Source organism: Camelus ferus, chromosome 14, assembly GCF_009834535.1.
Source record: "Camelus ferus isolate YT-003-E chromosome 14, BCGSAC_Cfer_1.0, whole genome shotgun sequence".
NCBI lineage: Eukaryota > Metazoa > Chordata > Mammalia > Artiodactyla > Camelidae > Camelus > Camelus ferus.
This window is the reverse complement of record NC_045709.1, coordinates 6,416,135-6,431,313: the sequence shown is the minus strand read 5'-3', so window position 1 is coordinate 6,431,313 and position 15,179 is coordinate 6,416,135. Positions and strand designations below refer to the sequence as shown.

The following is a 15,179-nucleotide window of genomic DNA, read 5'->3' as shown; positions in this document are numbered from 1 at the left end:
GTTTTCAAAAAGATTTACAGTAGCAAGTTTTTTTCTGTCTTTGTCTGCTAGCTAAACAGTTCTCCTTCCCAGAGGCAACCCATTTTATCCTTCTAGAGATATTTCATTTGTATACAGCGTGTAGATAATAGTCTTTTTTTCATGTGTGTGACACTGCTCTACACCTTGCTTTTTGAACCAAATAATGTACTTGGAGATCGTCCCATGTTAATATATAATAAGCCGCCTTACTCTCTGAGGGTGTGTAGGAAGTCTAGGGATAGCCCACAGGGTCTTTTTTATTTTTATTGTTTAAACCAGTTCTCTTATTGACAAGCATGTAAGTTCTCACCAATCTTTTACTAATAAAAAGTTGTACATACATTTTACACATATCCAGGTATTTCAGAGGATGGCTTCCTAGAAGTGGATTTTGCTGGGTCAAAAGACATATGACCCAGCAGACTGTAATATTGATAGCTAACTGCCAAACATGTATCATAGAAGTTGTCCTAGTTTACTCTCCCACCAGCAATGTATGAGACATCCTATTATCCCCAATCCCTCACTTTCATAGAATTTTTTCCATTTTATATTTTATTGAGATATATTTTTAATGTAAGTAAAATATACACATTTTAAATGTACAACTCAATAAATTTATACACTTAAACACATACACATACCTACTTACCCACGCAACCTCCACGTAGATTAATAATATACAGAACATCTTCACTTTACAAAGTTCTCTCTCTTAAGCCCTCCCTAGTTCAGTGCCTCCCCACAAAGGTAACCTCTTTTCTGATTTCTGTCATCACAGATTTATTTTACCTGTTCCTGGAACCTTGTGTAAGTGGAAACATACAGTATGTCTCCTTTGGTGTGTAATTTCTATGGCTCAAAATTTTTTTGTGAGATTCATCCATATGTAGCTGTAAATTCATTCTTAATTGCCATATAGAACTCAATTGTGAGAATATATATTCATTCTACTTTTGGACATTTGAGTTGTTTCCAATTTGGGCTACTATGAGTAAATCTGCTAAGAAAATTCTTTTAAGTGTGTTCTGTGGACATTAGTACTTGTTTTCATTGGTCATGGATGTGTATATATCTATATATATCTATGCTGGGTCATCCCATATGTTTAGTTATAACAGATACAACCAAACATTTTTCCAAACTGGTTGTACTGATTTACACTCCTGCTGACTCTGCATCTAATTGCTTTGTGTTCTGGTCAGTGCATGATATTGTTACACCTTTTCCTCATGTCATACCATTTCCCTCATGACTAATGATGTTGGACATCTTCTTATATGCTTCTTGGCAATTTTGATATTCTCTTGTGAAGTACCAGTTCAAATCTTTGACCAGTTTTTAATTGGGTTGCTTTTCTTGATTTTAGGAGTTATTTACTTGGATATAAATTCTTTATTTTTATTTTTTTAATTTGAAATACAGTCAGTTACAGTGTTTCAATCTCTGGTGTACAGCACAATGTCCCAGTCATGCATATATATACATACATTCATTTTCTTTTTTTTTTCCGTTAAAGGTTATTACAAGATATTGAGCATAGTTCCCTGTGCTATACAAAAGACTTTTTTTTTCAAATTTTTTTTGCACAGAGTATATGTAGTACAGATGTAGTCTTGCAATTTGTGACTTGCCTTTTTACTCTTAATAGGGTTTTTTTTTTTTTTTTCATATGATAGTGTTAATTGCTCAGATGTCTGAGGTCTACTGGGAGCTATCTGCTGATCTCGACAAAGCTCAGTGACAGCTGGGGGTTGGTTAGCTGATGGCTGGGATGCCTATATAGTTACCATTTCTGGTACTCTCCATTCTTTAGTGTTGATCCACTAAAAGACTTCCTTTAACATTTCTTGTAGTGAGGGTCTCCTGGAGATGACTTCTTTCAGCTTTGTGTGTCTGAAAAGGTCTTTATTTTACTTTCCTTTTTGAAAGATATTTTTGCTAGATATGCAATTCTAGGTATACAGTTTTTAAAAAATTTAATTTGAAATACAGTCAGTTACAATGTACTTTAAAGATGTTGCCCCATTGTTTTCTCATTTGCATTGTTTCCAGTGAGAAATCTACTGTCATTATTACCTTGTTCCTCTGTCTCTAGCTACTTGTAAGATTTTCTCTTTTATCACTTTGAGCAATTTGATTATTATGTGCCTTAGTATTTCTTACCCTTGTATTATTGTCTATTGAGAATACATGTAATGAACCTTTTTCCCCCCTACATGTAGCTTACATTAGTATATGCTCACTTAAATATCTGTTTTCCTCCTAAGAGTGATAATTGCAGTGGTTGAGAGGGCACTTGACTGTGAAACTGTGCTTGGTCTATGATCTTTAAGTTTATCCTCCTATAATACGAAGAGAAGGGTACCAGTCTAATCAAGAAACAAAGTGACATATTTGCAAGTGCTTGATTAAATACAAAACAAGGTAGCATATCTGCAAATACTTCAGAAACTTTAAGGCTCTTTAAAATTAAGTAGACAAGAGTTAACACACTTTTAAAGTCTAAGAAACACTTTATCTTACGTATAACAGGAGTGAAAGAATACTGCCAATTAAATTCACCTGCTGTTGATTGTACCACATTGCCCAATTTCAAAGGATTAAAGAATGGGAGGAAGTGTGCATCTCAGAATTGATAAAGTATGATATATTGTGGTGTGTTATCTTTTAAAGTTCTGCTGTAGAGTTTTCTGTCTTTGGAAGCCATTAAATTTATTTTATTCTGGTCTCTTTAATGTACGAGTCTACAAGTGATTGATTTGACAGCAAAGTTTCTTTTGCATTCAGTGGTCTTTTTAAAATTTTTCCTGAAAGGTCAGTGCCTTTTATATTGAGAATTGCATTTTTCTTACTCCAGCAAGATGAAGGGGATGTCCAGACATTCACAGATGGCAAAAATCAGAAGTCCTGGCAAACATCACAAATGGAAAAATGGCCATGCTGGACAGAGAGCAGCCAACGGGTCAGGCAATCCCTTGTGTGATTCAAACCTTGAAGGTCCACCTGAAGCAAATTCAGACCCTCTGGGTGTTTTGGTAAACACTGATTCTGGTAAGCTAATCAGGAAAATAACGTGTTTATAAGACCATAGACAATGATGCAGAAGTTGATTCTTCACATCCTTGTTTGTGGAGAGTTTAATGGCAAATATGTAAAAAGGTAAAATGATCCTTTTTGTTTTTAATAGGAATATTTTGTCAAAAATCTCATCTTAAGAAACCTTTTCTGAATCTTGGAGTTGAATGCATGAGGCAGGCAGAATGTAGGGAGAAAGATTTTATTTATTGGATAATTTCCATAGTATCATATAAACTTGAGAATTTTCTTAAGATTGTTTTGAATGTATTGATGCTGTGGATTCAAATTTGCACAATTATGTGAATTTTCCCCACACCTAGAAAGCAGTAGTTCCAATAGAAGCCAGTGTTATTTATGCTACTCAGTATGAACATGGTCTCTTTGGGTAAATAATATTAATTCAATATATTTGAATAATATTATTCTTCCTCAGAGTATAGAATATATATGCTAGTAGATTATTCTTGAATTCCCTTTAGGACTTAAGAGATAAGTTTACTCCTTCCTGTAAGTTGAAAAATTAAAGGACCAAAATGTTGCTATCATAGAAAGATACCATTCAGCCTCTAAGGCTTCATTTCCTTCTGAAAAGTGAAAATGTTAATGCAAATATTTTACCACCTTCCCTTCCAGTAACAATGTGAGGCTTTATCCAATTGCTTTGTGCTTCCTCTTCTGCAAAGGGATATTAGCGAGTGGACTAATGTTACGTTGTAGGTTTGCTAACAGGCTCTGCTCAGCTTGGAAGATAGCGGCTTCTATGATAATCACATGGCAAGTTATTGAACTCGTGGGTGGGAAGAAACAGGGGGAATGACTGATTCATTGACAGAATCAGGATAGAAAAAGATCTTGGCATAAAGGAATGTTGGGCTAAGGATGGTAAGGTAAAATTTAGGAGGAAAAATAATAAAGTATTTTAACACCAACTGACACTTCTGAGTAAGGTACTTACTGTGCTCTAAATGCTTTGTACGTATCAACTCTTTTCCTCATGACAACCTTTTACATATGTACGATTGCTACTCGTTTTAGAACTGAGGAACTTAGAGTAATTTACTGTAGTCATGCTGCTAGTTGGTGGCAGAGCCTGAATTTGAACTTAGGAGTCTTGCTTCTAGTATACTGCACATCCTCTAAATGTGAAATTTGAATCTGGCCAAAAAAGAGTATTGTATGAGTCTAGGATAGTCTTGAGATGTTTAGTTTAGAAAAGGCATCTTCTTATTCTTGCTGATAGGGAGGAAAATGCAGAAGATATTCTGGGCCAGGGCTGAGTTTATTCTTGGGCACTGATTTTTTTTCCCCTTCGAAAAAATGTTGGAGAGAGCCCACATACTTCTTTAGACTTGTTCTTCAATCTCAGCACCTCCATTAAAAGAAATAAATAAATAAATAAGCCTAATTACCTCCCCCCCCCCAAAACAAACAAACCAAAAACAACCCCACCAAAATACCAGTGATCAAATTATGGTCGCTTAATTTTGTAGGAAAGATTCCATTTAAATTCATGTTACTGGTTACTTGGGATCTCTTCTGGACTTTTATATTTTCCAAATCAATATTTTAGAGTATTGGTTCTTCAGCATTCCACTCCCAGTATAGCTACAGAAAACTGTATGTACCATTTTTCACGTGCCCTAGATACTCTGAGCATCTCCACTCTCCAGTGTCTCAGTTATACCTTGTTTGGAAGCAGCTTCCTTCACCATAGGCCACAGCCAGACAGCCTTCACTAAGATTTAGTTGTGCTTGTTATTCAAGTTGTTAGTGCAGTTTTAGACAAGCCAGTACTTCTTGAGGATTTCTATAAACCTCACATCATGCTTAGAAAATCATTGCCTGAGCCCACCTTTTTTTGGTGATAGTTGGTAGTATGTGAACTCTCATTAATTGTGCAGATACTTTAAACTGGGAATTGACATTGTTTCAAAAGGAAAGCCTGTCATTTGGAGTCTCCCAGCTTAAAGAGTGTTGCATATGGCCTGGTGTTACTAGATTTCTTTGGTGGTACTATGCTTTTTATTTCCTTGTATATTTTACTAACTAGTCTACTCTTCAGGGTTTTGTTTTTTTTTTTATAATTTTTTTTGGAGATCTCATTAGTTACGACCATGTTTATTTTGATGCTGTTGTTTAACTATATGCGCAATATGTTCTATGGCTTTCCTGGCCTATGGTTTTAACAAGTTTTGCCTGAGCTAGATAGACAGGGGGCTGGTCAGTAATGTGGCCTTGAGCACCACTGACAAGTGCCTTCGCATCCACAAAACAGAGAGGATCCAATTTGTTAATTATTCCTTACAACATAAATATAGCTACTGTCATAGCACACTGGGACATCAGTCTCATTGTGCGTCGAACATGAGCTAGGTGGGCTTCTGTTGTTATAAAGATAGATATTAAAGAAAGAAAAGAAGCCGGCCCAGCACGTCAGATATTATGACTACTAACTTGTGTATAGAGTTGGGCAAGACATTCAAAGCACAGTTTGTTTTTTGGTTTTGGCTCTTTTTGTTGTTGTTTTTATTTTCAAGTCAAGTTCATAAAAGGCAAGGAAATACTGAGAAATTGTCATAGATTTGGACAAGACACAGATTAAGAAGTCATGGTGACTGAATGTGGTGTGTTATAGTGGATTGTGTCCTAGAAGAGAAAAAGGACATTAGTGGAAAAACTGGTGAAGTTACAATGCAGTCTGTAGTTTAGGTGGTAGTACCTTTCCAATGTCAATTTCTTAGCTATGGTAAATGTACTGTGGTTATGTAAGATGTTAATATTGGGGAAAGCTGGGTGAAGGGTATATGGAAGTTCTTGGTACTATCTTTGCAACACTTGTGTAAATATAAAATACAAAGTTTAGGGAGAAGGGAGGCAGGAACAGGGGTGATACGTAGGCCAATTAAAGCCTTGCACTCCACTACTTGAATTGAATTGTGAGGAAACGCTTCCTTCCAGGTTTTATTTTCCTGTGTTTGCTTTTTCTGTTATTTTCTGATTACAAAAGTAATGCAGAAAATATGAGGAAAAAACTGAAAAGCATAAAATAAAAGAAACAACATACTTTCTTAAGTTACAGAGACAGCCACTGCTCACATTTTGTTGTATATCCTTCGGTATTTTTCTTATGCATGTGCATGTGATTTTTAAAATAAAAATGGAATCATGTTATTAAAAAGAAAAGGAAAAGAATGAGCTTTGAGTCAGACAAAACTAGGTTTGTGTTGTGGTGCCGCCTCTGCACAGCTTTGTCATTCTGCACCAGTGAGCCTTTTTGAACTTGTCCTTAACTCATTCATGCAACAGTTTGTTCTTCAAATATTTGTTGAGCACTTATGTACTGTTCTAGGCTCTGAGGATACAGTACTGAACAAAGCCAAACCCCTTCTCTCTTGTACCTTGTGTTCTACTTGGAGCTACAATAAATAAAATGTGGATTGATTTCCATCATGAAGATGAGTAAAGCTAAGTAAAAGGATAGAGAATGGCCACTGGAGAAAGAGGTGTGCTATTTTATATGATCAGGGAAGGCATCTCTGATAAGGTGATGTGAAATCTGAATGAGGTTAGGACCTGATACCTGAGAGGAGAGTTCTCCAAGCAGAGAAAGCAACAAGTGCTAACACCTCAAGTGGAGGCCATGTTTCCTGTACTCAGGAAAGAGCAAGATTGGAGTGGGGTAAGCAGGGAGGAAAGTGATAAAGGACCAGATCACTAGGGCCTTGTAGGCAGGAAAGGACTTGAAACTTTACTCTGAGATTGAGCAGAGAGATGATGTGATGTGTTAAGGTACAGAATGGACTGCAGAGGTAGGCAGGCTCATGTCAGGGATATTTTTAGGAGGGGGTGGTGCTAGGTAGTATGGACTGGTGGAGGAGAGAGGAGAAAGGATTTAACTTCATCCACCAGAAGGTGGTGGTTTCATATTCACATAAAAGAAGACTCCCGTTTTCTACTGGCATGCTTTGGTTTCCCTTAGACTGACTTGGTGGACATTAAATCCTGTTTTGAATCATTTCATATTGGTTGTGGGTTGAGTTACTTCATTACACAGACAAGTTACTTATTGTCTTCATTCTTCAGTCAAGCATTACTTTTATTGGTTGTTTAGAATAGATGTAATACGTTTTTAGAGCTGCCAAAAATAAATGTAATATTTGGTGTCCTGGGGCTATAACTAGGTTTGCTGGGCTCTGATCAAACACTTTACCTTTTGGCAGGCTCTTAGTTCTTGCTAAATTCTCATGCTTGCCTTATTTACTTAAGTTCTTAGAAGTTCTAAATAATAAAAATTTGGGACAGATTCATTTCAGCATACTCTTTGTTCCTTGAGCTATATAGAATGGTTTAAAAGTTATTTGTACCTCTAAACCAGTCTTAAAAACTATAAAAATGGGGAATATTTTATTTATTCTACATCTAATTTTCAGTCCATGTCCTAACCCAGTGAAGTTAAATAAATTTCTGGCCTTCCTACTACCTTAATAAAATTAACTAATAGCATAAATAAAATAAAATAATTAGTAGTGAAGACTGAGTAATTAGAGAAGGCCCAGATGCTGTAACTCTTGGAGTACGGAAAGAAACTGAGTAGTGTATAGCTTCCGTTTGCCCCTCTGTCTTCCCTTTGGGGCAAATAGCTTCTCAGACCATAAAGATTTAAACGAAGGGGAAATTTCTCAAGTCTCCTGGATTTCTTTTTTTGGGAAGGTTGAAGAAATGATCAAAAATTACTTTTCACTAACACATGATGGAGTAGGGGGCGCCAGCTTTATTTTTTATGGTGGTAGGTGTTTTTAGTATACAGTTTTACTCTTAGCTCTTTCTATTTCAGAGTCTGATAAAGAGGAGAAACCACAAAGTACTGTCATACCCAAGGAAGTGACGCCAGCCCTGTGCTCCCTAATGAGCAGCTACGGCAGCCTCTCAGGGTCAGAGAGTGAGCCAGAAGGTAAGTCGTGGCCTCAGTCTTTACAGTGAGGTTTGTTTTGTTCCCTTGTTTTTTGCCTTTGATATGCACTGTGCATCAGTAGCATCCTTTCATGTGTATGTATCTGAGGACAGGATGTGTCATGCACATTCTTTATATGATCCTCAAATTCCTTTTTCATTTGATTCAGAAGTCAAGTTAACATGGAATGAAGGGAAGTGAGAGAAATGGGGAAATGTGATGCTACTCTAGGAGAAGAGGGCAAAAATAATATAATGAAAGAATAGGAAGGGGAAGAGATAATATCCACTAATGAAATGAGAGAAAATTCTAAAAGGTATAGAAAGAAGGGTTAATTACTTCTCTCTACTCTCAAGATCTCAAGAACCCTTGTCTTCACATGTTTTGCACCTTTGGTAGGTGAAGAGAGGTCCTTCATGACAAAGAGGATAATAAAATTCCTTACATGTATATGGGGCTTTGGTCTTTATAGAGTACATTTACATAAATTACCCCTCATTTGGTGAACACAGCAACCCTATACTGTGTGTGCACTAGCCTGTATGTTTTAAAGGTTGGAAGATGTGAATGAAATCCTATCAGGAGTCTTTCTGAGAAGTTAATAGTTAGGATATATGCCTCACCTTTAAAGGTAATGATAAACCAGCTCAATCTTTAGGTTGCCTTAAAAGAGATGCAAGTAGGTTGGGGGGGGGCAATTTTTAACCCAAGGTTGTTAGCGATAATCCAGCATCTGTTTAGTGAATCAGCCTGTGTCCTGTTGTGCCTATATATCCCGCTCTGCATAGTCGTTTTACTAGGCTTCACCAACCATGGAAGAATTCATGTGTGTGTATTTCAGATACGTAAACACAATAGGGGCTGTACTGAGGATAAGAATACAGGGTCTTAAACGTGAGTGTGTAGGATGAAGGCTAGAGATAATCTGTGTGTGTAGTTGGAAGATGTCGAAAAAGGAAGACTTGGACATTAATATGAAAGTTAAGGTTTAGATCTATCTGTAACATAGGAATTTTTTTTTTTTTAATGGGCTGTGGTTTAACTATGGTTTCTGGTTAAAAGCTACTAGAATTTTGAAATACGAACTACTTTGGCTTTATCAAAGTACTCCTTAACAGATGGTTGCCTCTTAATTTTGTTTTAATTTTAAGAGGAACAGTGTTTCTTTACTCTTGTTTCTAATAACACTGATATGAAGATGGAAGTTATTCTTTAAACGCATATTACGTTTCCTGCTTATCAGTTGTGTTTATGACAGGTGATAGCAAAGAAAGCTATTCCCAGATTACTGACTCCCATAAAAAACAAGCTGTACTAATACTTTCTTCTCTCTCTTCTAAGGTAAAACATTTAATACTTTTATACTCATGCTTTCATGTTGAGGCTGCCACTATTTTTAAATTAGAAGGAAGAAAAGAAACTAGAAGGGATCTTTGGGGTCCCAACCCTCCAACTTATAGAGCTAAAGTTTGCAAAGCTAGTTAAGTATATGATTAGAGCTGATGTAAAGCTTACGTTTAGGGACTTAAAAGTCTAAAGAAGCCAACTGTATTACCTTCCATTACAGTTTTTCTGTGTGGCATTTGCTGTGTTCCTGCACAGTAATGCATAGCTTTTCTTTTTAAATAGGTAACAGAGGGTGTTATCTATTAAAAGATGTATTTGATTTTGTATGAATTCATTTTAACTAATTGTCTAAAATGTTCTGCCTTAAGGAAAAAAGTCCTTGCATCACATTCCTAAGCCTTAAGAGTTATTTTATGTAGTTTGAATTTAGCTTTATTAAGCTATCCTGTTCATTAGCAGATTTCTAGCTTTCAGTGTTAATTCTGGGCTATAGGGTAGGATATTGACACAGAGGGACTTGGAATAAACAAACTAAGGAAATAAAGTGAGCCTTCTCTGAACCATGAAATAGCATTTAGAAGGCTTCTTATTTAAGTGGATTCTAAATGGAGAGAAGCAGTCTGATTCTTTCTCACAGATTTTAACAATTGTATCTTCAAATTTAAGATATGTTTCAACTTAGGAATTAACATGGAAGTGTATAGAGGATCTTAAACATGAATAGTGCTTTTCCAGAATTAATTTTAAACAAGGATCCCTCAAGAAAGACTGAACTAAAGACGAGGCTATACGTGGTTCTGGGGCTGTCAGAATCATTAAGATATAGATAGGAAAGAAAGTGTCAACAAGCAGTATTTACAAATAGTTTATCTGTCCTGGGTTTTGCACGTTAGTTTTTTGTTTTTTGTTTTTGCCGTATGCGAAGTTAAGCCCAGTTTCGCAACTTCCCAAAGTTGTTATGTTTTTTCAAACTAGTTTGGCTATGATGAAGGTACTTCTGAATTGAAAACTGATTAAAAAGGCCACAAACCACAAAAATTGATTTAGGTTTGAAAAAACTCAGTGACTGTATTTTAAATTTATTTGGATTGATAATTATTACATTAAAATATGATACCAAACTGGGAAATGCTGTGAACCTTAAAAAATATATAAATGGTCCCAGTTTCTCATGCCTTAGCATAAAATTGACTACTCTGATTCATTTCTCTTTTGTATTCCTGGATTGGGAGATCAATACTTGAAGGGAAAGGGAAAAACAGAAAGCAGTGCCCTCGTTTTTCTTTTTGCCTTTAATTATTATTCTCATGGTTTTGAACTCTGTAAACCATTTTGTAAATTCTTAGCTTCATTCTTTCATGCTTATATTTATCTTCTTTTTCTCTTTTTCCCATTACTTTGAAGGCACATCAAAACCACTATCATCAGGGCAAATTCTTACATAGTACCTACTGTATGTCAGGCACTGTTTAATGTGCTTTACTCATTTAATTATTACAATAACCTCATGAAGGAGGGGCCATTATTTATGAGGAAGTTTAGGCAGAGATAAGTAGCTTGCCCCAAGATCACACTTAATTAATCTTTTTATCTGAGCAGTAGGTCTCCACAGTGGGCTTAAAATATTCAGTAAACCATGTCATGAACAGATATGCTGTGTCATCCAGGCTTTGTTGTCCCATTTATGGAGCACTGGCAAAGTAGATGTAGCATAATTCTTAAGGGCCCTAGGATTTTCAGAATGGTAAATGAACATTGGCTTCAACTTCAAGTCACCAGCTGCACTAGCCCCTAACAAGAGTCAGCCTGTCCTTTAAAGCGTTAAAGCCAGACATTGACATCTCCTCTCTACCTATGAGAGTCCTAGATGGCATCTTCTTCCAATAGAAGGCTGTTTCATCTATGTTGAAATCTGTGTTTAGTGTAGCCACCGTCATTAACTATCTTAGCTAGATCTGGATAACTTGCTGTAGCTTCCGCATTAGCATTGCTACCTCCCCTTGCACTTTCATGTTACAGGGATGGCTTCCTTCCTTAAACCTCATGAACCAACCTCTGCTTGTTTCAGACTTTTCTTCTGCAGCTTCCTCACCTCTCTGAACCTTCCTGAATTGAAGAGAGTTAGAGCCTTGCTTTGGATTAGACTTTGGCTTAAGGAAATGTTGTGGCTGATTCTAACTTCTATTCTGGCCACTAAAACTTTTCCCCTATTGGTAGTAAGGCTGTTTTGCTTTCTTATCATTTGTGTGTTCACTAGAGTAGCCCTTTTAATTTCCTTCAAAAACTTTTCCTTTGCTTTCACAACTTGGCTAGCTGGTACAAGAGGCCTAGCTTTCGGCCTGTCTCAGCCTTTGACTGGCCTTCCTGACAAAGCTTAATTATTTCTAGCTTTTGATTTAAAGTGAAAGACGTGTGACCCTTTCTTTCACTTGAACACTTAGAGGCCATTGAAGAGTGGTTATTAATTGGCCTAATTTCAGTATTGTGTCTCAGGGAACAGGGAGGCCAAAGGAGGATGAGAGAGATGGGGGAATGGCAGCTTGGTAGAGCAGTCAGAACACACACAACATTTATCTGTTATGTTTAATATCTTATATGGGCATGGTTCGTGGCAACCCCCAAAATTTACAATACTAGCATCAAAGATCACTGAGTAAAGATGACCATAACAAATATAACAATAATGAAAAAGCTTGAAATATTGAGAGAATCACCAGAATGTAACAGAGAGACACAAAGTGAGTTGGAAAAATGATGCCAATAGACTTCCTCAACGCAGTGTTGCCAGAGACCTTCAATTTGTAAAAAATGCTGTATCTGTGAAGTGCATTAAATTGAAGTGCAATAAAACGAGGTATTCTTGTAATTTAAGAATTTATAGCAGTACACTTATATTTTCCTCTACCCTTCCTTTGTGCTGTTATCTTAGAGTTTAGTTCGACAGGTATTATAAACCCCACATACATTGTTATTATTATTTTGCTTTCAATAGTCAGTTATCTTTTTAGTTTTTTCTTTTTTTTTGAAGTATAGTTAGTTTATAATGTGTCAGTTTCTGGTCAGTTTCTACACACACACATATATATATTCCTTTTTATATTCTTTTTCATATAGGTTACTACGAGATATTGAAATAGTTGCCTGTGCTATACAGTATAAACTTATTGTTTAATATAGTCAGTTATCTTTAAAGAAATTTTTCGAGTGAAAAGAAAATAGCTTCTGTATTTATCCACATATTGGCTGTTTCTGGCACTCTTCATTCCTTTGTGTAGATCCAAGTTTCCATCTGGTATTACTTCTTTCATAGGGATCACTTCCTGTAGCTCTTTGTGGTAGTCTTCTCAATTCTTGGCAGTTACAGCTTCCAATTTGAAAAATTTTGTAATACATTGTAAATGCTCAGCTTTAATTAATAAGTAGCCAGTATTACGGCTAGGGATGGGGATTATTATGGGGGTTTTGGGGTTATTTTGGAAGTTCTGCCTGTTTCTTTTTTGTTTGTTTTTTATTTTTGTGTTTGTTTTTCATCACATTTAGAAGCTCCCATCAAGACTGAGGCAGACGTTCTGGCAGAAGACCAGGTTCTTCATAGCAATAATACTCCTAAGAAACCAAGTCAAGATGTTAAAGCAACTGTTAGAAATTTCTCAGAAGCCAAGTATGAGAGCCAAAAGAAAAGTTTTAAAAAGACAAATCCTAAGAGGAAAAACAAGTATCACAACTATCAAACACTATTTGAACCAAGAACACACCATCCATATCTCCTGGAAATGGTAAGTGATTTTTCTTTATGTTCTGATCTTTGTGTTCTCATGTCATGAAGGTAGAGCCACTGGGCTTGTGTGTGTGCGTCCGTGTGTGTTTTAAGGTTACAAGAGACATAACGTTCCTTAAACAGTCGTCTATGTGTTTTAATTCTGAAGCTGTATTTGGTATATAGCTGATTATAAGTAAATGTGGAATAATTACGATTTTTATAACTGATTAAAATAAAAGAATCCAGGTTCAACTGATTGGTAAAGAAATATGTATTGAGGTGTACTGACCTTTTTTAAAGTTTTCATTGAAAGCACAGCTAAATATAATGCAGGCTGAAGGGGGAAGAGGGTTTTTAATGTGTTTATTTTATGCATTATTGGCTTTGCTCTCATAGTGATGTGCTCGAAAGTTTATGATGTTTCTTCAAATTATAAAGAAGAAGCAGTGTGTCTTTTGATTCTAAGTGATGGACATGAAGCTGTTCAGAGATTCAAGATTCTCATGTCTGAGAGTGATAGAAGTACTCTGAAATTTTCAGTGAAATTGTAAAACTATCTATTGACATTCTGTTCATAGTCTTTTCTCCTGGTCAAGTAAGTGCTTCTGCTGTAGCTGGAGTGTTCTGTGGCCACACTCTATGTCTATGTCATGTTACATATAGACACAGTTGCTTCTTACTAAGCTTCATCTGAAGTGTGCTCTCTATTTTATAAATTTTAGTTCTATGTAAAGTAAATTGCATTTTTAAAATATTTACCTTGTTTAAGTGGTAAATTATATCATCTTTCCACTTTCCAAAGTTCCTGTGTGGATGTTTCTGAACTACATTAGTGACACTAGAAAATACAATGAGTGGTTATATTCTCCTTTTTGGCAAATCACATAGGATTCCTTGGTTATGTATTCTAGATTTCAGCTTTCTTTTACTTAGAGTAAGCCCCCAAATGGGAAGTTATGAAAGTGAATTGTAAACTTTTAAACTCATTTTTCCTGTCTCCTGCTAGATACTCCTAGAGAGGACCCCAAATATAAACATTTGTGCTTAAAGTTAGATAGTTTTGGTGTGAGTTAAAAGGAAATGCTTTTTGCATTGTTTTTTTTTCCCACTAAAATAATTAGTAAATATAATAACATCTTTATAGTTCCGTGTTCTTTATATAGAGAAGGCATGCATACTATTTTAGATGGTGTTTCTTTGATGTATTTTATTTACCAGCTAATCTTTTTTTTAATTTATCATTTTTTAGCTTTTAGCTCCGGACATTCGACATGAAAGAAATGTGATTTTGCAGTGTGTTCGGTACATCATCAAAAAAGACTTTTTTGGACTTAATTCTAATTCTGTGAAAACTGAAGATGTATAGGTGTCTGATGTTTTAGCACATATAACCGAAGCATGTAAAATAGTAACACCCTCAAGTTTGTAGAGGAAAACCTTTTTTTAAAAAAAATGGATTAGTAATTAATCGTAAGCCTCACGGGATACTATGTTGAATTTTCAAGTCTTCTCTTTGATGCTATGCAAATAAATATGTAACTGATTTTTAAGGCTGTGTCTGTATTGTTGGGATCATACAGAATATTTGCTGGCAGTGTTCTACTTTTTATTTGTATTTATTACTGTCATGTAAGGAAGTCTGCTCTTGGGTCAGTTAAGAATTGAAGATACTGGTTTACTAGTAAAGAAAAAAGCTTTAAAAAATTTTAATTCAGCTGAGCAAAGCTGTAGGTTGGGGAGAGAAATACAATCATTTTGTTTTTAATGTAGAGGAGAAAGAGTCATTCTTTAATAAGGGGAATATTTTTTAAATAAACTGGATCAAATTAATATAATCAGGAGTTCTTGAAATTTGAATTTTCATCATTTATTTCAAAGGACACATTCACGAAGTGGCACATTCTTAAGTAGCTCAAATATTGATTGTTTGAAATATTAGAGATATGGCCTCTATATATTTTGATTTAGTTGAAGTGCTTCTTTTTGTTATGGTTCAGTATTGGACCTTTTAGAAAATTT

The 15,179-nt window shown here is 35.6% G+C and overlaps 1 protein-coding gene across 1 annotated transcript in view; it reads left to right on the top strand.

Annotated features, from left to right (window-relative positions):
- Positions 1-14,710, top strand: part of NUFIP1 (nuclear FMR1 interacting protein 1) — a 31,503-nt gene extending 16,793 nt beyond the window's left edge. Inside the window, exons 7-10 of the mRNA XM_006176254.3 lie at positions 2,882-3,075; positions 7,937-8,053; positions 12,941-13,176; positions 14,410-14,710. Coding sequence (XP_006176316.1) covers positions 2,882-3,075; positions 7,937-8,053; positions 12,941-13,176; positions 14,410-14,526 — 664 coding nt within the window. The 3' untranslated portion in view covers positions 14,527-14,710. The remainder of the gene's footprint in view (positions 1-2,881; positions 3,076-7,936; positions 8,054-12,940; positions 13,177-14,409) is intronic.
- Positions 14,711-15,179: the final 469 nt, after the last annotated feature.